Source organism: Mustela putorius, unplaced genomic scaffold (assembly GCF_011764305.1).
Source record: "Mustela putorius furo isolate JIRA1106 unplaced genomic scaffold, ASM1176430v1.1 tig00003834_pilon_pilon_pilon, whole genome shotgun sequence".
Taxonomy (NCBI): domain Eukaryota; kingdom Metazoa; phylum Chordata; class Mammalia; order Carnivora; family Mustelidae; genus Mustela; species Mustela putorius.
Window position 1 is genome coordinate 53,553,649 of NW_025421987.1, and position 25,941 is coordinate 53,579,589.

Here is a 25,941-nt window from a genome sequence, read left to right on the forward strand (position 1 = left end):
TAGGAAAACTGAAGGTATAAGATAAATTAAATTCAATAAAAAAATACAAAATTTCATCTTTGTAAATGGAGTCAGTGATCAAAATTAATACATACTACATATCCATACACATACACCTCTCAGTGACTTTACATTTATATAGTTATAGCAGATACCTCTAGCTGGTTGACTTAGGAGGTTTTCATTTTCTTCTTTTTACTTACATGCATGTAAAATTTTCTGTTTTGAACATGTATTGCTTTTCTGTCACAAGAAAATAATGAAAGATATAAAGTATAATAAAAAAATATGAAGTTTTTCAAGTTTTTTTTTTTAAGATTTTATTTATTTATTTGACGGAGAGAGATCACAAGTAGGCAGAGAGGCAGGCAGAGAGAGGGGGGGAAGCAACCTCCCTGCTTAGGAGAGAGCCCGATGCAGAACTTGATCCCAGGACCCTGAGATTATGACCTGAGCCGAAGGCAGAGGCTTAACCACTGAGCCACCCAGGTGCCCCTCAAGTTTGTTTTTAATTAATGTTAACCTTAAAGAAAAGTTGCAAAATTACTACAGAATGTTCCCTCACATCTCTTACACTATTTATTTTAACATACACAATCACAGTACAATTATCAAAATCAAAAAACATTGGTACAATACTATTTCTAACTTTTTTTTTTTAATAAGAAGACAGAGGAAATGATGGAAGATAAAATCTTTTGTAACTTAGCTATTTACAATGGAATTTTCTCAGATTTAATCAGGACCACAACAGATTCTGAGGCAGATTTCTGGGTATAACAGCTGGTAGGGCAGAGGAAGTAATATATAATGAATACCAAGTAAAAGTCTTAATAATATGATGAATATAAAGTGCCTGCCTTTAAATAATAAATGCTTATTGCCATTACTATTATTGTAATAGAATTATTATCTAATTTTCTCTAGCACTTAACAAGAATTACAGTTGACTGAAGCTTATTTCCTGGTGCTCAGCAGCTGAGTTATTCCCAAATACCAGAATAACACTGTTTCTAGAAGCCAGTCATTTTCCCAGGTGTGTGTCCTTGATCATACTGAATTGTTTCATCAAGAACCAGAAGACACTCTGATGCCAACTCCCATTCTGAGAAATCTGTGGTGTTCCAGATTACAAAGGACTTTCCCAGGAGATACCAGTTTCCTCCTCCTTTAGACCTTGACTCACTAAGTGCTCCTACTCAACAGAAGACCAGAATTTTCTAAAGAATCAGGGAATCTATCCCTTGGGATCTATCCCTTCCTTTGTGTCCTACATAGGACGCTTTCCCGAACTTCAGGAAAGCACAATTCCGAGCCATGGAATTATTTAGTGTTCTTGTCACCATGGCCATGGTGAAAGATCTTATTTTATTTTTTTTAAGATTTTATTTATTAATTTGACAGAGAGAGAGAGACAGGGAGAGAAGGAACACAAGCAGGGAGAGTGTGAGAGGGAGAAGCAGGGCTTTGGGCTGAGAAGGGAGCCTGATGCAGGGCTCCATCCCAGGATCCTAGGATCATGACTTGAGCTGAAGGCAGATGCTTAACAACTGTGCCACGTAGGTGCCCTGAAAGCACTTATTTTAATAATACTACAAGAATTAGTGAATGTTTTTCTGTCTTCTTTATAGCTAAAAAATTAAAAGACCAAAACTTCAACTCTAAATATACTTTGGAAATTTTCAAAAACACTTTTTATAAATGTGAGAAACTTCACTGTATTAGCCAATCAGTTTAAATCATCAGTCATAGGGCACCTGGGTGGCTCAGTGGGTTAAGCCGCTGCCTTCGGCTTGGGTCATGATCTCAGGGTCCTGGGATGGAGCCCTGCATCCGGGCTCTCTGCTCAGCAGGGAGCCTGCTTCCCTCTCTCTCTCTGTCTGCCTGCCTCTCTGTCTACTTGTGATCTCTCTCTGTCAAATAAATAAATAAAATCTTTTTAATCAATCAATCAATCAATCAATCATCAGTCATCATCATAGTTTACCAAACTACTGCATCCTACAACCACAGGACTATGGTTTGTTAACCCAGAATTAAGGCTTAACTTGCCATTTCCAAAAGTCCTTTAAAACTGCAAAATGTCAAACACATTTCTCAAATTTAAAGAAAAAGTATTTGAAAAGATTTTGAGAGGAATTTAATCTCCTGACCTAACAGAATGAGAAATTCCAAAAGATTCAAGTTCATAAACATGAAATTTTAGGGACAAAATATATTAATATCCTGCTTGAACTGCTAATTTTGTAGTATTTACAAATAAAATTTCCATTTCTCAAATATTTTTAGATAAGATATTGGGTCAAAAAGAAAGTCAGATGTAACCCTAGGTGAACAGGTAGCACCCTCAGGAACTGGGTGTTTGCAGTCACCACTGTGTACTTGAGTCTGATATATGATATAAACTAGCATGGTCTTATATCCCAGTCTGTGCACTTTATCAGGCTAGGTTGGGCAGGTTACCCTGGGGAGTGCAGAGAGTTGGAAGAACTGCTCGCAGTGTACTCTGAGAATAAAGCCCATTATATCTGACTGCTTCTTCCTCCATAGCCCCAGGATGTACTTGTAAGCACCCACCTTCCCTGAACTTTAGCTAAATTGCTGCCACCAGATGAAAAGGAAAGAGCCTTTCTACCATATTGTCTTTTGGGTTCTTCTTCAAATTTTTTTGTACAAAGTACTAAGTAGGATAGTTCTCAATCTTTTCCCAAAAATCCCTTTGTTATTGAAAGATCACCTAGAACTTTATTCAGGTTATTATTAGTATTACTTTTAAAGATTTTTTTTTTAATTTGACAGAAAGAGACACAGTGAGAGAAGGAACACAAGCAGGGGGAGTGGGAGAGGGATAAGGAGGCTTCCTGCCAGGCAGAGATCTCAATGTCAGGCTCAATCTCAGCACTCTGGGATCAGGACTTGAGCTGAAGGCAGATGACTGAGCCACCCAGGTGCTCCTTTATTCAGGTTTTTAATCGTTTTTAATTAGCTTTTAACAAACTTTTACATTTTGAGTAAAAATAATTTTTAAAAGCTTTTTAAAAATCTATACATTTTTTTTTTTTTAGGAGCTACGTTTAACCCTTTTTTTGACACCAAAAATAGGTGGATAAATATTATTAGCTTTGCCAGGGGTTCCTGGCCTCAAGCCAGGAATTATAGAGGTCTATGTGCTAGACACTTGCATATACACATGCAAAAATGAATAGTACGTGATAATATTAAGAATAAAAGGGCGCCAGGATGGCTCAGATGGTTAGGCTCAGGTCATGATCCCAGCCAAGGTCCTAGGATCAAGCCCTACATCGGGCTCTCTGCACAGCAGTGAGTCTGCTTCTCCCTCTCCCTCTATAATCTCTCTCACTTTCACTCTCTCTCAAATAAACAAGTAAAATCTTTTAAAAGAATAAAAGACAGTGGGAAGGAGGTGCCTGAGTGGCTCACTCAGTTAAGCGTCTGCCTTCAGCTCAGGTAATGATCCTGGAGTCCTGGGATCTAGCCCCACTTCCGGCTCCCTGATCAATGGGGAACCTCCTTCTCCCTCTCCCACTGCTGCTCCCCTGCTTGTGCTCTCTCACTCACTCTCCCTGTCTCAAATCAATAAATAAAATATTAAAAATAAAAAATAACAAAAGGATCATGTCGGTCAGTTAAGCATCTAACTCACTCTCAGCTCAGGTCTCAATCTCAGGGTTGTGAGTTCAAGCCCCCACTGGGCTCCACACCCAGTGTACTTTAAAAAAAGAAGAATAAAGGATAACTAACATATGGTCTTTAAATACACAAAAGAAAAACTGCATGTCTTAAATGGTTTTATAAAGCAGCAAAGTAAACAAAATGAGATACAAATCACTAAACTGCAAGGAAAATTAACAAATCAGAGTAATGGAGATAAAAATACCATGCTCTGGGAACTAAGAAGCGGTGTTTAGAGGCTTCATGAACTAGGAAGCAGCTAAGCTGGAGGAAAATGACAATTTCATTTTTTAAAAAGATTTACTTACTTTAATGAGAGAGTACATACACAAGAACAGAACAGAGGGAGAGAGAATCCTCAAGCTGACTCCCTCACTGAGTGCAGAGCCTAAAACAAGGCTCTATCCCAGGACCCTGGGATCATGACCGGAGCTGGACATTTAAATAACTAGGCCACCCAGGCGCCCTGGGGAATGACAATGTCAATGGGTGGGTTGCAAAGGGGTCTTTAAAGCTGGAGAAAAAACAAGTCAGAGAAACAGCCAATTTAAAATATGATTAAGTGCTTATTGTGGATAAAAGAATGTCTAAAAGACTGTATAAAACAGAGAAATGAAAATCTCACTCAACTAAATCCCAAAAGAATGCAGTTCTGAATTTCTCAATATCAATTTAATATAGATTCTGGGGTGGACTACAAAAATGACAGGAGATTAAATATTTTCCTAAACACTAAGACTTGAAATGCTTTTTGTTTCATTAATTAACCAAGGGGTTATCCTGCTGTCCACCACCCAGGTATCTTCCTTAATGAATACTGTCTCTGTCTAAAACAAACTATAGATCTTTGTCAACTTATGGGCTTATGTCTTGATAAACCCATCCCATGTTGAAAATGTCTTAAGTTGAAAATGCATTTTATACACTTAACCTACATCATCACTTAAACCCAGCCTTACCTTAAACATGCTCAGATTTGTTAGCGCACAGTGGGACTGCATCATCTAACAATTTTATACTAAAGTGTGGATTATCTCATATAATATGTTGAATACTGTACTGAAAGTGAAAAACAGAAAGGCTGTAAATCAGTATCAGCTGATTACCCTTGTGATATCATTGTTGATTGGAAACTGTAGCTCACTGCCCCTCACTGCTGCTGCCGCCACCCAGTATCACGAGAGAGTATCATACTGCATAAAAGTAGCCCAGAAAAAGACCCCAATTCAGAATTTAAAGTGCAGTTTCTACTGAATGTATACTGCCTTTGCACCACAGAAAAGAGAAAACAAATCATTAAGTCAAACTATCGTAAATTAGGATTGTCTGTAAAGCTAAAACAAAACAAAACAAAACAAACACAAATCCAAAACAAAACTAAAAGACCATCACAGGTCTCTTTAAGCCCTCATAATTGACCTGTGCCCCCAAAGATTTCCTTTCTTACCCCCTCCACATTAAACACACGCAAACGCCAGAAATCCACATCAACCTAAAAATCTTACTGTACTGCTACTGTAAAACCATATGTTATTCTCCTCCTCCTCCTACCTATTTAAAAAATATTCTCATTCAGAGAGCTAGGGGATCATTACAAATATTACTGCTTTAGATTTCTATTCTTTTTTCTTTTTTTTAAGATTTCATTTGTTTATTTGACAGAGAGAGAGAGCGCACAAGTAGGCAGAGCTGCTGACAGGGAGAGGGAGAAGCAGGCTCTCCATTGAGCAGAAAGCCTGATGCGGGGCTTGACCCCAGTGCCCTGGGATCTTGACCCCAGCGGAAGGCAGATGCTTAACTTAGTCAACCAGGCACCCCTAGACTTCTATTCTTAAGGGAGTTCAAAGTCCCGAAACACAATAAAATTACATATTTTCCTTCATTACTGAGGATTATTCCAAAGGTCGACATTCTAAATGCTCATTTCCAGATCCCAAAAGTAGTGTAATGTTCTCACATCATACAACTTAAGGTAACAACTGAAAATATACACAAAGACATCAAAAGTCACAAAAAAATTGGAGAACCTGAGTGGCTCAGTCATTCAGCATCTACCTTTGGCTCAGGTTATGATCCCAGAGTCCTGGGATAGAGCCCTGCATGGCTCTCACTGCTCCCTGGGAAGCATGCTTCTCCCTCTCCAACTCCCCCTGCTTGTATTCCCTTTCTCACTGTCTCTCTGTCAAATAAATAAATAAAATATTTTTAAAAATTAAAAATAAAAAAAGTCACACAAAAAAGTCAATAGTAGAAAAAAAAAGCAAAAACAAAAACAAAAACATAAACCCCGCCCCCCCCCATCTAAACGTGGCATCATACTAACAGGCTAAACTTAGCTAAAGACACAAAAATTTACTTGTTTTACTTGAACTATGGGCATCTTAGGAAGTACTCGAGAAATTAACAGTTTATTAAAATAGGGTAAAAATTTCAGGTGGGAGGAGAAAACTAAAATCACATTATACTCGACTAGAAGCCTTGGCCCTGACTGTACTCCTTGCCAGGCCCCTGCCTTAAAGTCAATCCTTCACCTTTCATCTCCAACTTCGTTCGCTCTGGGAAACCTCTCTCACCTACTTGCTTCTGCTCAGCACAGCCATTACAATACAAGCCCTTCTACTCACACTATTTTGTCAGTTTGCTTGTTAGCCCTTCCCATATCGTGAGCTCTGGAATGAATAAACCCTTTCCGGTAGGAAGGTCAGCCTGAACCTCGATTAAGAAGCCGAGGGACGAACAGTCGCCGTGCCAGCCATGCAGCCTTCAAGCTGCACTAATCCAAACCCCAGATGACACCCAGCATGTGCCTACTTGGCACGGGAGCTAGCATCAAGGTCCAGAGCGCATTGCGCAGGAGGAGTTGGGCATGCGTGTTTGCAGACCAAAAACTACTAATCCCAGAATCCTCTGGGAATGCATTTTCCTTATCCAGGACTATGTTTCCCAGAAAGCCCTGCAGGCTTCAGTTAGTGTTTGGAAGCTCTTCTTTCATCAGAATACAAAGGGCGGAATTAACCGGTGTGTTGGGGGTGATTCCTTCTGCCACGGGAGCCAGAGCCACGGAGATACTCCCTAGCTTCCCCAGGATGGCTTCAGCGAAGCCTATTTTAGACTTGTCACAGTTTGTTAGACCATGGAGTCATTAGAAATTCCAAGAAATCGACATTTTGGAAGGAGTGGAAAGGGGCGGGGAGACAGCTATACCGGACCCTGCTTTGTGCCAAGCAACGCCAGATGGCTTAGGACTGCTAGGTCTTCTCCACTCACACTGGCAGAGATGGTGTCTTTTTTTTTTCTTTTTTTAAAGATTTTATTTATTTACTTGACAGAAAGAGATCACAAGTAGGCAAAGAGGTAGGCAGAGGGTGCAGGAAAGCAGGCTCTCCGCTGAGCAGAGAGCCTGATGCGGGGCTCCATCCCAGAACCCTGGTATCATGACCCCATCAGAGGTGGGGAGAGGCTTAACCCACTGAACCACCCAGGAACCCCACAAGATGGTGTCTTGGTCCCCAGAAGCCCCATCTCCTGGGAGTCACACTGGTGGCCACCAGGCATCTGCTGCAGAAGTCTTGGTAGGGACAGTGGAGCAGCTGGCTGTTTTCCATCTCAGTCTCAGTCTCGTTCCCCCGGGAAACTACTTAAACGGGACCCAGACCTTCCTTCTCCCCTGTTCCTGCTCTTCAGTTCCACTCCATTTCTGCTTCAGAGACTCAATTCTGCCAGTTTATGTGCAAGAATCCACCCCACCCCTTCTCCCCACCTTCAGTACCTAAATCGTCAGCCTCTATATCCAACACTGATATCCTCCTTTCTCTCAGACTCTATAGTCCCATACTTTTTGCTAGTATCCTGACAGCATTTAGTGTTACCTCATACTGAGCATGACATACTGAAGCATGGCTTCAGTTTCCCTGCTTGATATGAAGCCACTTGGACTCAGGACAGAGAAAAGATGTATGTATCAAGATGAATCATCACCTACCGATGATGGCAACACCTTCCATTACACCTTATTCTCACTTGTAAAATGGAGAGTTATTATCCTTAACCAGAAGGCCCAGTCAATGACTTTCCTAGCCAACAGTGAAAACTTTGCCCTCTACTCCAAAGAAGAAACAGAACCCTCAGACATAGAAGAAAGAAATTATTACTTTTCTGGTGGTGCTCGCACTGGGAATTTAAGATGAGGCCACTCTGGGGAGGATGACTTTGAAAGGAAGGGGAAGTTGGAGGACCAATTAATTTCAGTTCCACAGAAACCAATGGTTTTCTTATGTGTGCTCTTGGTTAGCTTACTTCTGAGACCTAAAGTTTCCTTTCTAGATATATGTGTTTATGGTAGAGGGGCACAGAGGTGGGGGATAGAGCTCATTGACACCTTTTCCCAGTGTTTAAAGCATTCTTATCCCAAGTAGATTATTTTAGATTCTAATATCACCACCAGGGGGCACTATTGACGGCTGAAGAGCGCTTAGTTTACAATTTGAACAGCCTTGTTCACTGCCGTCATAGTTTTTACACGCATTACTTAGAAAAATGAAACAAGGTCCCAGATAAAGGCATCGATTTATTTAGCACCATAAACTCACAAAGAAAACCAGGCTGTTAAGCCAGAGGTTCCCAACTTTGTTTCAAATTGGAATCTTTAAAAGATACTGATTGCTGGGGCGTCTGGGTGGCTGGTCTATTATGGGTCTGCCTTTGGCTCAGGTGGTGATCCCAGGGTCCTGGGATGGATTGCCATGACGAACTCCTTGCTCAGCAGGGAGCCTGCTTCTCCCTCTCCTCCCCACTCCTCCTGTCTCTCACTATCTCTGGCTCTCTCTCAAATAAATAAAATCTTTTAAAAATATATGCTGATTCCTGGGCCCTGTCTTCAAATATTCTAATTTCCCTGATAAGGGTCACAGTGTGGGCATCAGTACTTTTAAAAGCTCCCCAGTGATTCTAATGTGCAGTAAAATGTGGGAACTGCAGCCTTAAGTCCTCTGCTCAGTTTTAAGAAAGGAGTGGGATGTGGGATTTGATCCCAGGACCCTGAGATCATGATCTGAGCTGAAGGCAGAGGCTTAACCCTGCTTTCCAGAGGTTAACCCTGCCTTCCGCCTGCCAGGTGCCCCAAAAGCACAAACTCTTAAACACTGTGCTATTCCACTCCCTAATCCACAAATAGTGAATTTTTTCCTTTTCTCCCCACTTGATCTATGTTCCCTCCATTAGTGTTCACACCCATTTTCATCCCCTCTCCATTCTCCACTCTCATCTCCAAGGCCTACATTTATGGCCATTGTTCATTTTCAAGTCACTCAAGTTTCTAGTCCTACATCACACTGTGTACTCGGAGGAGTTAGGAAGATATAAAATTTTCTTACTATGTGGCAGGCCCTTCACTAAAAGCTTTATGTATATTATCTCAAATGAAGCTTACAATAACAGTGTTGCCGTTGAAGAAATCAGCTTAGTGAGGTAAAGTAACTTGTTCGGCCGTTTGGCTTGGTTTTAGGCTGTTTGTCCTGACTTTACTCAGGGCATTTTCATTTGTCTTACAGGTCCCAGTAAGTATTTATCGAAAAAGGAGCACCGCAGTGGCTCAGTGGGTAAAGTGACTGCCTTCCACTCTGGTCATGATCCCAGAGTCCCAGTATCTAGTCCACATCAGGCTCCCTGCTCAGTGGCAAGTCTGATTCTCCCTCTGACCCTTTCCCCTCTCCTGCTCTCTCTATATCACTCTCTCTCAAATAAATAAGTAAACAAAATTTTTAAAAGAAAAAGGGAAAAACGGAAGAAACAAAGGAAAGAAGGAAGGAGGGAAAGAGGGAAGAAAGAAAAGCGAAAGACATTTCCTCTGTTAAAGAGGATGGTTTCCCAACTTTTGCATCAACTTGGATGGGACTGGAGGAGATTATGCTGAGTGAAATAAACCAGAGAGTGAATTATCATATGCTTTCACTTACTTGTGGAGCATAAGGAATAACACGGAGGACATTGGGAGGTGGAGAGGAGAAGTGAGTTGGGGGAAATCAGAAGGGGAGATGAACCACAAGAAACTGTGGATTCTAGGAAACAAACTGAGGGTTTTGTGGGAGAGAGTGGGGGTGGTGAGCCTGGTGGTGGGTATTAAGGAGAGCATGGAGCATGGATTGCATGGAATACTGGGTGTGGTGCATGAACAATGAATCTTGCAACACTGCAACACTGAAAAAATTAAATTAAATTTTAAAAAAGAAAATAACTAAAAATATATGCATTCATGTAATACATTTACACTTTTAGGACATAATTTGATAGAATTCTAATCATGCTGATTTTTTTCAAAGTCCTAAACTAACATGATAGCAAGGTACAAGACTATCTGCCTATGAACATGCTGTGTGTGGATAACAACTCTGTAACTGAGCCATTGCTATCACTTTCATGTGTTTGTATATATGGTTATATTTTATAAACTTAGCTCATCTTGGAAATCTGCATTTACTCCATAACTCAGGGAGACTATTCATGGACATAACACAGTTACGTCTTATTTATGTTTTAGTGAATGAAGGTGAAAAGAAAGTAGTCTGAATATTTGAAAAACAAAAAAAAAGGTATTATTAATATTATAGAACAGGTCCAAATTCCTTTAGTCTGAACCTGAGTGAAGAGGTGGTTTTCCTAACATCATTCCACCAGGATGAATTCTGAAGCTCCATTTCCCTTTGGCTTGTATCTTTTTCTGGGTATGTATCTTGTGTTCCCAGCAAAGGAGAGAGCTCTATGTTTCACACTCCCTCACTTCACTCAGCACATTGGCTTGTATGTCATAGATGCAAAGAATCAACAGTGCTTTTAGATATGGTTGACACTTCATCTTGCCCACTCCCCTCAGTCTGCAGCTGTGGAAACTCAGGTCTAGGGAGACTGAGGGTTGGCACCAAGACCACCGTTAGTTGTAAAGCTGGGATTAGCATTGACTATGGACTGAATACTCTTGGCACTCTTCCTAATTCAATAAATATTTGTTGATTTGTGGGTCGATTTATTTTAATGTCAAAATGACCTGTATTGTGATTGGTACATTATATATGTAGAGACTTGAAACTATTTCATGAGGTAGTTACCGCCATAAATAATTTTGGGTTGTAACACCCTTTCAGATTCATGCAGCCAAACAGTTTGCTGAATGGTTCTCAAAGTTTGGTCTGGAGATCAGTAGCATTAATATTGCCTAAGAATTTATCAGAAATGCAGTTTCTCTGGCTACTGCAGACTTGCTGAATTGGAAAGTGGGAGTGAGGCATAACAAAAAGTGTTTTAACAAGTGCCCAAGGAATATCTGATGGACGGTCAGATTTGTGAGCCACTGGTTTAGTGTGAAGTGTCTGTTTGGTTTAAAAAACATATATAACCATAAGAGACTCTTAATCTCAGGAAACAAACTGAGGGTTGCTGGAGGAGAGGGGTGTGGGAGGGATAGGGTGTCTGGGTGATGGACATTGGGGAGGGTATGTGTTGTGGTGAGTGCTGGGTATTGTGTAAGACTGATGAATCACAGACCTGTACCTTTGAAACAAATAATACATTATATGTTAATCAACTGAATTTAAATTTTAAAAGAAATATATAACCAATGAAAACTCTCTAAAGATTTTGTATAATACTCTTTAAAAAAAACGCAGATATCCTATTTATATATTACCTTGATTAGGACTTGTCTGGACCAGAAATAAGAAAATGGTAACTGAAAATATTTTGTCAACAACTCAGTTTTTACTATAAAAACATTCTCCAGAATAAATCTATCTGAAAAGATAAGGGATTAGACTCTCATGACAAAAGCAGTGCAAGGCCAGTAATTGTAGGTTTATGTGTTTAACAGGTACATCCTCTTAAAAAAATTAATAGGGGTAGTTCATAGAAAATTCTGTTAGTTCAGAGTTCATAGAAAAATAATGTTAACTCATGAAATAGGTATATTAATACTAGGTATAGTTAATTTATATATGTTTGCCTGTGTGGGCTAAAGGGAATATGTACTTAGAATGTTTGAATCTGAGAAGTCTGTGATTATTTAGGAAACAGTTTTCATACAATTTCATCAATAACCTAGCTCAGTAGAGGATGCTACTAATTCTTTCAAACTAGGAGTCATTTTACATAAGGAAATTCCAAAAGAGGCCACTCTTGAATAAGATAGAAGCTGAGTGAGCTAGCATAACCCAGTCTGGAAGTCACCAGAAATGTATATTGTCCCTTTGAGCAAAGGAGGCATCAATTCCATTAGCCCTGCCTTATTGGTAGCGCTAAAGGTAGTGATGGAAATGTATGTTTGTATGTGCATGCATACACATGTGTGTGGCATTAGGTATAAGGAGAAATTTTCTTTAAGGAAATTGGGACCTGTAGCCCAGAGGAATATTCTGAGAAGCTTGTGAGAAACTGCAACCTTGGGAAATCACCCATTTTGTTATTTACTGTTACTCCCTGTTTGTTTTGTTTTCCTAGTATTAGTTCGGAGCAAATATATTAAAAATCCAGAGTACCAGAAGATTTGATTTTAGTAGTCCTATGGGAGAAAGAATCCCAAGGCCCAAAGTGGGTAGGGAGGTATCCTAGCGACAACACTGGCCTGGCTGGGCCTCAGTGAAGGCATTGGCATGAACAAACCAAAGGGCCCATGCAGATGTTCTCTTGTGATCCTGCCTGACATTCGGAAAATGGGAGTTGTAAGGACCTATTTAGCCAGAGCGATTTCATCTGGGTTAAATGGTGATTTTGTTATTTATGCAGTAAAACTTTAAATGACCCTGCCCTCTCCCTCAGGGGACTTAAAAGCAAGTCCGGGAAACTAGTAAAATATGGTCGACCAGTCCCAGGTAATAGCGCCCAAATACAAGGGCAGGGCAGATCAGGTGGAGATAACAGAGCCCGAAAGCAGGGATGAGTCGGGCCAAGTGGAGACATCCAATCAGTGGAGCGTGCATACTGTCTCCCTAGCTACCAAGGAGTGTGGGCCCCGCCTTTTGGGCGCCTTTTGGGTGCCATTTCTGCCCAAGGTGATAGGCTAGTTCAAGTAGCTACTGTGGGGTGAATTGTAATTCAACTGGCCACCTGTGTGTGACCTAGTATGACTGTGCAGCTTTCTCTGTGTGTTGCAATCTCATTGGCCACTTGTGTGTGGCCAGGCTCAACCACATGGCCTTTGCTCTATAGAAGCTTGTCTGTGAGGCTGGGAGTGGCTTGCCCTCTTTGGAAGAGGCAGCCCTGAACAGTTTGATTCTCGATGGTTGGCTTGAAATAAAGCTTTGCTTGACCTTCGCTTTGTATCAGTCTCTCTCCTTTGATCACACACCTAACAGGAGTAAAGGTTGGCTTTGGTGGCAACTCGGACATACAAGCAGTTGCTGCCCGGCTTTCTAAACTAAGTATCATTCATCCTTTCTTTAAAGCCCATAACAAATTCTGAATACCAATACACCTTGGGTTGCTGTAGAAATCCACAAGCTCTGCTTTAATAACACTTAGTAGTTTACATTTCTAGAATGGTTTTTCCACCCTTTTGCCCTTATGAGTTGCTCTCTTTAAGCAAAAATCCACAAGAAGACATGAGGTGATATATCAGTAATAAATTCTGGGCTGGGATATTTTGTTCCTTTAGATAAGTTTTCCTGAGTGAAAATTCCCAAAGGTGCTCTCTGGACATTCATGTTTTTTAAAACATGAACAGTATGGATGGTTTGACTTCTATATTTTTAAATTGAATGAATAAAATAACTATTGAAATAAAATGTCCCATTTAAGCAAAAACAATGTGAAAGACCCTACACATTTTTTCAGTGAGGAATTGGGACATAGAGGAGATTAGATGAGCATCTGCTGTGGATAGTCCCATTTAAGTCGCACACTCTACTCTGTGCTCAGTGGATCTGGAAATATTAACAGAAAAAGGAGGAAAGTCATGGAGGTCAAAGAGGGAGACCAACTCTCTGTTACAGCAGAGAATTAAAAGGATTGCACATTACGTGGAAAGGGCTCAAAAATGAGAATGGTGCAAAGAGGCACTGCTTTGCATTCTTCCCGGTCCCCGCCTTGATATGTCTCTAGGCTTATTATATTCACCAATCCTGTAAATGTAGAAACTAATCTCCAACTTTGCAGGCTGCAGGACAGCCAATCTAACTTCATTCCCCCTTTCCAGTCTATTAACCAATGTTGGGATACCAGCAAATGGAAGGGGCACCCATAGCACAAGAATGGGTTGATCGATAAATGAAGTACATGGAATGATTTTGAGAGCAATTCTACATTTCTGTAGAAGCCAGCAAACTGATACAAACATTAAAAGTAGTAAGATTCACTTGAGTAAGAGATTATGATCTTTCCATCACGTTATTGTCTGAGTAACAGTCGCTGAACACTGTAACTTTGCACATGCTGGGTCTAAATGCCAGACCATCTGTGGAGATGAGGGATGCCCCATAAGGTCCTGGCAGTCTTCCGAGAGAGCTCTGCAGCTGGAACCCACTTTTGCTTGAGGCTTCTAAAATTCCTATAAATAGCAAAGATTCTATTAAAATAATATGTCTTCTATGGGTGCCTGTGTGGCTCAGTTGGCTAAGTGTCCAACTCTAAGTGTCCAACTTTGGCTTGGGTCATGATCTCAGGGTCGTGAGACTGAGACCCATGTAGGAGGATATTCTCTCTCCCTCTCCCACTGCTCCTCCCCACTGCTCTCTCTCTCTCTTTCTAAAACAAAGTAAAAAAAAAAAAAAACAAAAAAAACAAACATGTCTTCTAGAGTTACATTTGTGATTATGACTCTTGCTTTCCGCAAACCCATAAAGAAGAAAAGTGAGTCTACATGGTCTGGAGGGTATGTTTCACAGAATGTCAGGGAAGTAATATTAGGGAGGCCCTAAAAAGCAGCAAGACAGTAAGTCACAGCAAGATTTGGGAACAAACTCTAGGTGCAGAAAACAGCAAGTGATAAAATCCTACGAGAACAAGCAGGGGATTTTTAGAGAACACAGAGAGGACTTCTGTGTCTATGGCACAATGGAAGAGAGTGGTAGGAAATGAGGTGGGAGAGAGATAATGAGGTTGACCAGATAATATAGGGCCTTGCAGGCCAAGCCAGGAAATATTAGTTTTGATCTGAATATCATGGAAAGCCACTGGAATGTTTGGAGTGACACTGTTTCTCTTTTATTTAAAAAAAATAAATTAAAAAAGCATTTAGAATTTTTAAATATTTTCCAGAACATAGCAAATATCTTAGAACACATTATTTACCATTGAACTCCAAACCACAGCATTCTTATTTTAAATTTCCTTTTTGGGGATGACATATTTTATTTTTTTATTAACTTATTTTACTTAAATTCAATTAGTTAACATATAGTGTATCTTAAGTTTCAGATTTAGAGTTCAGTAATTCTCTTATTTTAAATTCTCAAAGAAATACTTGTGAAATACCTTCTATATAATTGAGCTTCGCTTTGCAATTATGCAATAATTTGCTAATTAATGAGTTAATTAGCAATTTGATTTTGGGTAAGTCTCTTAGCTGTTACATATCCTGTAGTCTTTTTTAAAAATTTCACGTATTGAAAGTACACAGTCTGACATGCTATAACATATATATTCACCCATAAACCTGTTATAAAAATCAGGATAATGGACAAATCTAACATTCCCAAAGTTTACTCCTGCTCTTTTTTAATCTACCATATCTCTGCCCATCACTGAGACCCAGGCAACCACTAATGTCTGCTACTATAGTTTGTATTTTCTAGAATTTTATTTAAGTAGAATCGTTTATATTAATACTACATTCTATTTTTGTCTGGTTTCTTTCAGCATAATTATTTTTTTAATTTATTTTTATTTATTTTCAGCATAACAGTATTCATTATTTTTGCACCACACCCAGTGCTCCATGCAATCTGTGCCCTCTATAATACCCACCAACTGGTGCCCCAACTTCCCACCCACCCACCAATTCAAAACCCTCAGATTGTTGTTTTTTTTTTTTTTTTAAGATTTTATGTATTTATTTGACAGAGAGAAATCACAAGTAGATGGAGAGGCAGGCAGAGAGAGAGGGAAGCAGGCTCCCTGCTGAGCAGAGAGCCCAATGCGGGATTCGATCCCAGGGCCCTGAGATCATGACCTGAGCCGAAGGCAGCGGCTTAACCCACTGAGCCACCCAGGCGCCCCCCTCAGATTGTTTTTTAGAGTCCATAGTCTCTCATGGTTCACCTCTCCTTCCAATTTCCCCCAACTCCCTTCTCTCTAACTCCCCATGTCCTCCATGCTATTTGTTATGCTCCACAAATAAGTGAAACCATATGATAATTGACTTTCTCTGCTTGACTGATTTCACTCAGCATAATCTCTTCCAGTCCCGTCCATGTTGCTACAAAAGTTGGGTATTCATCCTTTCTGATGGAGGCATAATACTCCATAGTGTATATGGACCACATCTTCCTTACCCATTTGTCCGTTGAAGGGCATCTTGGTTCTTTCCACAGTATGGCGACCGTGGCCATTGCTTCAGCATAATTATTTTGAGATCTAGCCATGTTGTTGTATGTATCAACAGTTCTTTCCTTTTCATTGCTGAGTAGTATTTCATTGTATGGATAAAACAAAATTTGTTTACCCATTCATCGTTGATGGATATTTGGGTTGTTTTTGGGTTTTGACAGGTACACAAAAAGCTGCCATGAGAATATGTGTACAAGTCCTTTTAAGGATATATGCCTCAGTTCTCTTGGGTAAACACCTAAATGTAGAATGGTTGGATGGTATGGTTGGCATATGTCTAACTTTCTAAGAGACTGCCAGACTATTTCAAAAGTTGTTATAGCATTTGACAGCCACATCAGTTGTTCCATATTCTCACCAACATTTGTTATGATAAGTCCTCTAAATTTTCATTACTACAATAAATGTAGAGTGATCTCTCATGGTAGTTTTGACTTGCATTTCCCTAAGAACTAATGCTGCTGAGCACATACTGGAATCTTAATACCCAGCGTGATGGTGTTAAAAGGTAGGGCCTTTGAAAGGTAATAAGGTCATGAGGGTTGGAGCCCTCATGAATGGGATTAGTGTTATTATATAAGAGATGCCACAGAGCTCTCCACAACCTCAAAGAGGACCCTAACCCTACTATACACTAGCACCTTCATCTTAGAATTCCCCAACTCCACAACTGCGAGAAATAACACTCTGCTGCTTAGAAGCTGCCTAGTCTGTGGTCTTTTGTTCTAACAGCCCAGATGGATGATGACAGTGGCTATCCACAAGCCCAGGAAACAGGCCTTAGGAAAAACCAGAACTGCAGGCTCTTTGATCTTGGACTTCCAACCTCCAGACGTGGGGGAAAAAAAATTATGTTTAAGCTATCCAGTCCGTGCTATTTTATCATAGCTACCCTAGCATACTGCTACCTAGCTACTGACGTATATGGAAACCAAGCACATCCCTCACCTTCCCTTGGCTAGCATGTCTACTCCCTATGAATCTTAAATGAGCCACGTTTATTTAAGGTAGAGTTGGCTATCTCTAGAAGAGATTGGGGTTCCAGGCCGTGAGCAAATATCACTTCTTTCTCCAGAACATTTTTAATGTAGGTGAAATTACAATAAAATTTTAAGTTTAGTCTTGCAATTTTAATTTAGTACTGGAATTGTAATTTTCAGTTGTGAGGGAGGAACTAAAAAAAGGACACACATGGCTTGTATTTGTGGAGAGGGGTGTTCATGAGTGTTGTATCCGAATGAGTAGTTGTAAGCAGCTATTAGTCTGTTTTCTATAGGAGCCATCTATGAGTTTTCAACCCTAGGTTGTGACTTCCTTGTCCAGTTCTTAGTCTCACTTAGTTTGGTTAATGACTGTATCCCAAAAAGTCCCTATTGGTTGGATTAGGTGAAGGACAGTAGGAGACTACTAAGAGGTACTTTATTCATCTAGATGGCAAAGGAAATGGAGGTATAATTTCAATAGAGGTTTAACTTCAAACAAATTGCACTTAATTTGTAAATTCTTCCAGGAAAAAAATTCATGAGGGTGAGAACTAGAAACTGACCAAAGGAAAATTTGCTCTTCAGGAACGCCTGAGTGGCTCAGTGGTTAAGTGTCTGCCTTCTGCTCAAGCCAGGATCCCAGGGTGCTGGGATCCAGTCCCACCTCAGGCTCCCTGCTCAGTCTGTGTTCAGTCCCCTTCTCCCTCACCCTCTGCTGTTCCCCCTGCTTGTGCTCTCTCTCTCTGTCAAATAAATAAACAAAATCTTTAAAAAATTTATTTTTTTTGCTCTTTTTTAGTTTTGTCCCTACATAAGTAAAGGGACACCGAAGGCAAGAGAACATCCCACAAGCCAAACTTACATATATTGTTTTCTGGATAAAATTGTACAGAGTAGCTCTAAGGCTCACTTCATCTGAATGTACGGGGGCGGGGGTAGTTAGTTTTGTTTTTTTTAATTGGGATTGCAACTATGAGCTCCACCTTGAGACATCAGGAATGGATACAGGATATAGATTAGTTTTAGGAGCTTTGGACTGAGAGTTAGTGGATTTCACTCCTAGTCATTCCATCCTCTGAGGCTCAAACTATCAAATGCCTGGAGTTCACTAGGTGATACCCACCATTCTTCCGTAAATAAATAAATAAATACATTTCCTTTCTCCTCCCCTGCCTTCCTTCCTTTCTTTTTGCGAAGCACATTCTAAGTGTTGTTCTTTCCAAAGAAATCATCTAGAATTTCCAGGATTTTGGAACAACTCTTCAGAGTGTTTAGCCCGGTGTGGAGCCCTGTGCAGTGCACTTCACCTTTCACAGCCCTTATCCTCCTGAAGCTCCGAGGCTATGGCGCCGGGGTGGGGTGGGGCGGGGCGGGGAGGGAGAGTACAAAATGGTACAAGACAGCAGATAATCAAATGTTGAGACGTATTCAAGGGCCTACACATCTCGTCTAGCCCAGTGCAGTAATGTGAAGTGACGAAAAAAAATAAAAAGGACACAGCGCTCTTTGCGCCGCCAGCCCCGGGGCGCCGAGCAGCGGCCGGCACTACAGGGTTGGGTCAAAGGCCCCGGGACAAGAGGCCCTCGGGGCGCAGGCGCACCGGGCGGAGGCGACTGCTCCCCGGACCCCAACCTCGCCTCGTAACAGCCTCTTTAAGAAGGGGAGCCGCAGGCAGCCCGGGTGACGCTCACGTGACTCGGCTCTGAGCAACTGCTGGCGGAAGTGGTCCAGCCTCTGCGACCCGAGCGGGGTCTCCGGCGCCCTGCGGGGCGTGCAACCTGAGCGGGCACCGCCGGACGGCCCCGGAGCCGGTGGTCGGGATGGTGCAGCTCTACAACCTGCACCCGTTCGGGTCGCAGCAGGTGGTGCCCTGCAAATTGGAGCCCGAGCGGTTCTGCGGCGGAGGACGCGACGCGCTCTTCGTGGCGGCAGGCTGCAAGGTGGAGGCATTCGCCGTGACCGGACAGGAGCTGTGCCAGCCGAGGTGCGCCTTCTCCACGCTCGGCAGGGTGCTGTGCCTGGCCTACAGCGAGGCCGGTGAGTAGCAGCGAGGCCAGGGGGAGCCCGGGTCCCCGCTTGGGGCCTCCTTCCTAGAGGACTCAGCGTCCCCCGCGGTACTCTGGGTGGGGAAGAGACTTCCCGGAACTTGCTGGAGGGTCTCGCGGGGTCTGGCTACTGATTACTAAAGGCGAGCAGAGCCGTGCGGTTGTCGTGGCAACCACAGGTGCGCGCTGGCTTCTAGGGGGCGGGGGACGCTGTCTGCTCGCTCTTACCTCGCTCGCTCGCCCGAAAGGTTCTACTCACCCAGACACTTAAAAACAAACAGTACAACTACAAAAAAGCCCAAACTCAGAAGTATAGAAAATCTCACTTACAAAAGTAGGGAGATTGGTATACTGAACCCCAGATACTCCCAGCTTCACCAATCATGCCAACTTATGGCCAGTTCTTTCACATCTATACTTGTATCCACTTCTTGTCGGTTTTTGAAAGCTATATTATATGCTGGTTTTTAAATCTATGCAAGTGGAACTCCGGTCATAAACTCCTCTCTCCCACCCAAAGCCTCCACTACCCATTTGCCACCGAAATGTGAAGCAGTACCAAGGAACTACTATGTGGGTATATCTCTGTTTTAGAAAAATCCAACATTTAAAAATAGGTCCTTAAGATTACAGAATGATTTACCATAGGCTTTTTTTTAACTGCTTAATAATGCCCTTAGAATTTGTTTCCTCCTTCTCAAGAGGGATATAAAGGCATAAACTGCAGTGTTTATGGTAGAAAAGCCCATGGTTCAGGGGCGTACTAATGAAGTGGAGAGCATGAACTTGGAGGATTGGAGATCTCCTTCTAATTCCTGCTGTGTCTGCTACTGGTTGGATGTGAGTTGTAGAAACTTTTGGATCTCAGTCTCTGTTAAAAAAAAAAAAATTGGAATTACTAGATCAGAGATTTCCAGGCATTGGGATTTTGTGGGTCCATAAAAAACTATGGGGCTATCATCATACTTAGTATCTGACTATTCATTTTGTCCAGTAAAAATATATATATTTAAAAGTGAAAAGCCCTGCTATTTACTCTAACCAAAGAGAAAAAAGCATTTAGTTCTAAATATCGGATATCTTTGCTTTATGAGCAATTTACTATGCTGTTATTTTTTTTCTTTTTGACTAGTGAAGACATCAACAGAAGCCTGCATTGATTCACAGATAATGTTTGAGAACCACTCATTAGATCTGTATGTTCTCTTTTAGCAGAAGATTCTGATTTTGGAATTTAGTAGAAATACTTCTCAATCATTTGTCAATATTGGTGGTTTTCCCCATCCCACCCCCCTTTTAAACATGGAAGTTCTTGCCTTCAAGAGCTCTACTGAATGGCAAACTCACCAGTCTCAAGGTGTGATGTGTATGTGTGTGTGAGAGAGAGGGAGAGAGAGAGAGAGGCAGAGACAGAGAGACAGACATATTTACATGATCTGCCCCATTCTTCTAAGCAGACAATTATTCTAGATTTGGAAGTGGCAGACATTAGGTGAACCTCTAGTTTTCTTCCCCATCAGTAGTAGTGATTGTTGGGATCCTTGATATCACTACCTGTGCTTCGGAATCACCTGGGGGAGCTTGAAAATATGCTAATGCCTGGACCACAACCACAGAGAAACTGTCGGTTTCCTGGGGTATGCCCCAGCATTGGGGTGAGTCTGATATTTAGCCAAGATTCAGAACCACTGACCTAGTGCCATACTGGTTCCTGTAGGCAGTAAGTAGCATGGTAACCTTATTAATGAGGCCTTAAAAACAAAGACTTTTTATACTCAAGTTGGCTGTCCTCAAGAAAGTTCAGGAGTCATGTGCTATGGCATTAGCATGAGTCAGACAGCTCAAGGGTAACTCTGAGTCCTCAGCTTGAAGACTGGGTATAACCCCTGGGTACAGCTTCTATTAACCCACACATAGCTGACTCCTAGCTATGCTGATAGCCAGATAACTTGTCTTCCACTTCTCAGCTAGCTTTTTCTTTGGTCTCTTTCCTCCCATCCACAGTAATTTAGACACAGGGATTCTGGCTCTATGAGCCCAATGTCTTTCTCTGTAATAAATCTCCCCCTGTCAGAAACAGAATGAATCTTATATCAGTCATTTATATTTACTGTAACTGCTTTGCAAGTCTCTTACCCAAGTAGAAAATACTTCCTTTCCTCTCCTTTCTTTTTTCTTTTCTTTTAAGATTTTATTTATTTATTTGAGAGAGAGAACAAGTGGGAGGAGGGGCAGAGGGAGAAGCAGACTCATCCCAAAGGCAGATGCTTAACTGACTGAGCCACTCAGGCGCCCAATATTTTCATTTTTTAAAATCTCTAATTAGCAGGATGCTATTCTCCTTTATAAAATTTGGAGGCGTTAGGGAGAAAGAAAGTAGGTAGAAATTTTGAAGGATAGAGGGCTCTAACATTATCATCAGTAATGGAAAATTCATTTAGGCTTTGTGTGTGAAGTAAGGAAAAGGAGACCTGAGAACTCACTGCTCTCAAAGGAGAAAGACCTGGTGGCCAGGGTTGAGTGCAGTGTGGAGAGCTCTGGTACAGGACATTTGTTTATGGGGTTTCTGAAGGTGGTTGGGCTAGGAGGACAAGACCACATGGCTGTTTTTTTTGTTTTGTTTTGTTTTGTTTTTAAAGATTTTATTTATTTATTTGACAGGCAGAGATCACAAGTAGGCAGAGAGGCAGACAGAGAGAGAGGAAGAAGCAGGCTCAATCCCAGGACCCTGGGACCATGACCTGAGCTGAAGGCAGAGGCTTTAACCCATTGAGCCACCCAGGCGCCCCTAGCACAAGAGTCTTAAGTGACTCTGTCTATTACATTCCCCCAAACCCTACTGTCTTCTTTACTTTTCTAGAGCCATAAAACATATTTTGAATGCGTTGCATATTATTTCTACCTTCTGATGTTAGTTTTGTCATAGGAGCAACCTTTTCCTTTAACTGGTATTAGTGTTAGCCAGGTTTATGATCTTGCTGTATAAAAGGAAGTTTATTATTTTAAAAAATCAATAATCTCAGTTTAAGAATAAATATGAGAATGATTTTTAAATTTACTTAATGAAGACAGAAGCTGTTGGAAAGTAAGTAGAATAAAGCCCTGACCATATATATAATGCTTAAAAAAAATTTATAAGTCGGTCAGAAGAAGACAAATACCATATGGTTTTTTTACATGTAAAATCTAAAAAATTAAAAACAAAAACTAATGGTTGCAAGAGGTGAGATGGGAGCAGTGGGAGAAATAGGTGAACTGTTGTTTTTTTTGTTTGTTTGTTTAAATAAATTAAAAAATTTTTAAAGTTTCTTTCATAAAGAGCTATTAACCTCCAGAAGAGGTTAATAGAACCTCCATAAAGAGAACCTCCATAAAGAGCCATAACCTCTAGAATCCTCTAGACTTATATCTCCTTTTTAACATTTTGAGAAATAGCATAATTGGGGAATGAGCATCAGCTTTCCAACTAACCAGATCCAGGTTTAAGTCCCAGCTCTATCTTGTTGGCTGTGTTGCCTTAGGCAAGTTACCTAGCTTGTCTGAGCCTCAGATTCCTGATCTATAACATGGAGAATGAGATAATATCTTGAAGGTTTGTTGTGAAGATTAACAGAGAGAATTCTAAATCTCTGACCATAATACTTGTCAGGTAAACACACTTACTTTAGCAAATTCTAGTGCATCGTTATAAAACTAATCTGAAAACATACAAGGCACTATTTACAGTTTGTAGATTATATATATTAAATGATAAATAGCCTTTATCAGTGAAATAGGTATATGTTTATAAATGGATGAAAAATATTTTACTTAACCAAACAAATATTCTTAGTTTTAAAAATTCATTTACTAATTTGAATATGGCACCAAAGCATGGGCAACAAAAGAATAAAGTATATTGGATGTCATCAAAATTAAAAACCTTCATACATCTATAAAAGACACTAAGACATTAACAACAGATTGAATGGGCAATCCACAGAAGGGGAGAAAATGCTTGCAAAGCATATATCCAATAAGAGATTAATATCCGGAATATATAAAGAACTCGTATAACTCAACAACAACAAAAGCCTCTTCAAAATGGGGCAAATAGACATTTCTTCAAATGGCCAACAAGCACATGAAAAGATGCTTAACATCACTAGTGACCAGGGAAATGCAAACCAAGCCCATAATGAGATACCATTTCATACCCATTAGGATGGCTATTATTTACAAGAAGAAAGAAAATAGCAAACATTGGTGGAGAAATTGGAAACCCTGCGTACTGCAGGAATGTAAAATGATAGAGCTGCTGTGGAAAACAGTACGGTGGTCCTCAAAAATTAATTACCATATGATCCAGCAGTTTCACTCTTGGAAGTCTATAAACAAAGCAAGGGCTTGTGCAGATATTCGTACATCTTTGTACAAATTTTTTTTAATTTACATTTTTTTAAAAGATTTTATTCATCCATTTGACAGACAGAGATCACAAGTAGGCAGAGAGACAGGCAGAGGGAGGAAGGGAAGCAGGCTCCCTGCTGAGCAGAACGCCCTATGCGCTAGCTCGGGTCTTGTTCCCAGGACCCTGGGATCATGACCTGAGCGAAGGCAGAGGCCTAACCCACTGAGCCACCCAGGCACTCCCCATGTACAAATTTTTTAAATGAGGGCCAAGAAGTGGAAGCACCCCAATGTCCCTTAGCTGAAGAAAAGATAAACAAAATGTGGCATAAGCATCTCTGTACCCATGTTCGTTGCAGCATTATTAATAATAGCCAAGACATGAAAACAACCAAAGTGTCCTTAAACATGAATAAATAAAATGTGGTATATACATAAAATCGAATATTATTGAGCCTTAAAAAGGAAGGAGATCCTGAGACATGTTACAACACAGATGAGCCTGGAAGACATTATGCTAAGTGAAATAAGCCAGACAGAAAAGAAGAAATATTGTATGATTCAGTTTATATGAGGTATCTAGAGTGGGTGAATTCATAGAGACAGAACCTGGAATGGTCATTGCCAGAGCCTGGGGGTGGGGGAGTTGAGGAGTTCTTGTTTAAGGGATACAGTGCTTTGAGGAAGATGAAAAAGTTCTAGAGAGGGATGATGGTGATTCAGGAACAGCAATAAGAATATACTTCAGACTATTGAACTGTATTCTCAAAAATGGTGAAAATGGTAAAATTTTACATTATGTATATTTTATCACAATAAAAATTTTAAAAAAATTATTTACTGAGGAAATTTTAGGAAGATAGAAGGCAGCAAGGGATCTTTTGACCTGACTCCATCCAAACTGCTTCTCTGGAACAGAGTGAGCAAATTCATGGAGCCTGTAGGGTACAGTTAGGTGTTTTGCCACGATATCCAGGGAATGAACAGGAGCAACTCCATTTCTGTGGTATCAAAGGGACCAGCATCAAGAGAAGGTGGCTTTCTGGAAAGCTGGCTCATTTCGGACAAGGAGGGAACCTGGCCAGCCCAGAGAGTGTTTGTGGAAAAGGGACTGACTGCCTGCTTGCTGCATTAGTATATGGGAAGTCATTATGCTGACAGCTTGGTGTTTCGGTTTCAGTTCATTGGAAAAGGGCTTATTTATAGCAAATAATGTTGGTAAACAGTGTGTTCTACATTTGAAAAAAACCTTGTCTTACCTTTCCGTCAAAGTCTAAACATGAAGAATTTAAATAAAAAAGCCACTAAAATAGAATATGTAAGAGTATATTTATATAATTTGGAGGGCATAGAATACTGTCTAAGCCAATTAGGAAACCCAGAGGCCAAGGAGCAAACGATATTATGTCTGACTATATGCATATCTGACTCTTTTACTATGGTAAAAGATGCCATAAGCGAAATCAAATGTCAGAGAATAGATTACCAAAAACAATTTGCTATTCATGACCAAACAAAGATTAATATCACTTTTACCCGGAGAGCTGCTATTTCTTATAAGAAAACAAGTCAAACATCCTAATAAAGTAGATACTTGCAGAAGAGAACTCATACATAGTTGATAAACATGGGAAAAGATGGCCAGCTTTAGAAATGGTCTGGAAAATATGCATTATAATAATCATAGTTGTTTCCCCATCACACTGAGTCAGTGCTAGTGAGGATATGGGGAAATGAGCATGTTCAAACAGTTCTGCTGGTAACATGAGTTCCTATTATGTAATTGTGATAGAATCTGGCAATATCTTTTTTTTTTAAGATTTTGTTTATTTATTTGACACAGAGAGAGTGAGAGTGGGAACACAAGCAGGGGGAGTGGGAGAGGGAGAAGCAGGCTTCCCAATGAGCAGGGAGCCTGATGCAGGGCTCCATCCCAGGACCCTGGGAACATGACCTGAGCCGCATGAAGGCAGACACCCAACGACTGAACCACCCAGGCACCCCAGATTCTGGCAATATCTTGAGATTTAAAACATACCTGCCTTTTGGCCCAACATTTTTCACTTTTGGGATTCTATGCCATTGAAACAAACCTCTAGAAGATAAATACATAGGTATAGTATTATTACAGCATGAAGTATAGTGGCAAAAAACCCTGAATATATATTAATAGGGGAATTGTTGAATAAATTATGGCACATAGGATACATAGGATATGCAGATAATTTTCAATAAAACAATGTTAGATACCCATGTATTGACTTGGCGAGTTAAGATTTATTAGTAATTTTTTGAAGTTGTAA

At 40.6% G+C, this 25,941-nt stretch overlaps 1 protein-coding gene across 9 annotated transcripts in view; it reads left to right on the forward strand.

The window, feature by feature from the left end:
• Positions 1-18,689: 18,689 nt before the first annotated feature.
• Positions 18,690-25,941, forward strand: part of HPS3 (HPS3 biogenesis of lysosomal organelles complex 2 subunit 1) — a 40,190-nt gene continuing 32,938 nt past the window's right edge. For 3 of the 9 annotated variants that reach the window (XR_006609118.1, XM_045088504.1, XM_013057707.2), the window contains exon 1: positions 18,692-19,241. Coding sequence is in view for 5 of the 9 variants with exons in the window: in XM_045088504.1 (XP_044944439.1) it covers positions 19,025-19,241 (217 nt within the window). In the remaining 4 variants the exon portion in view is untranslated. Of the gene's footprint in view, positions 19,242-25,941 lie in introns of all 9 variants that reach the window. The other 6 variants (XR_006609119.1, XR_006609120.1, XM_004755503.3 and 3 more) reach the window with 6 other exon arrangements.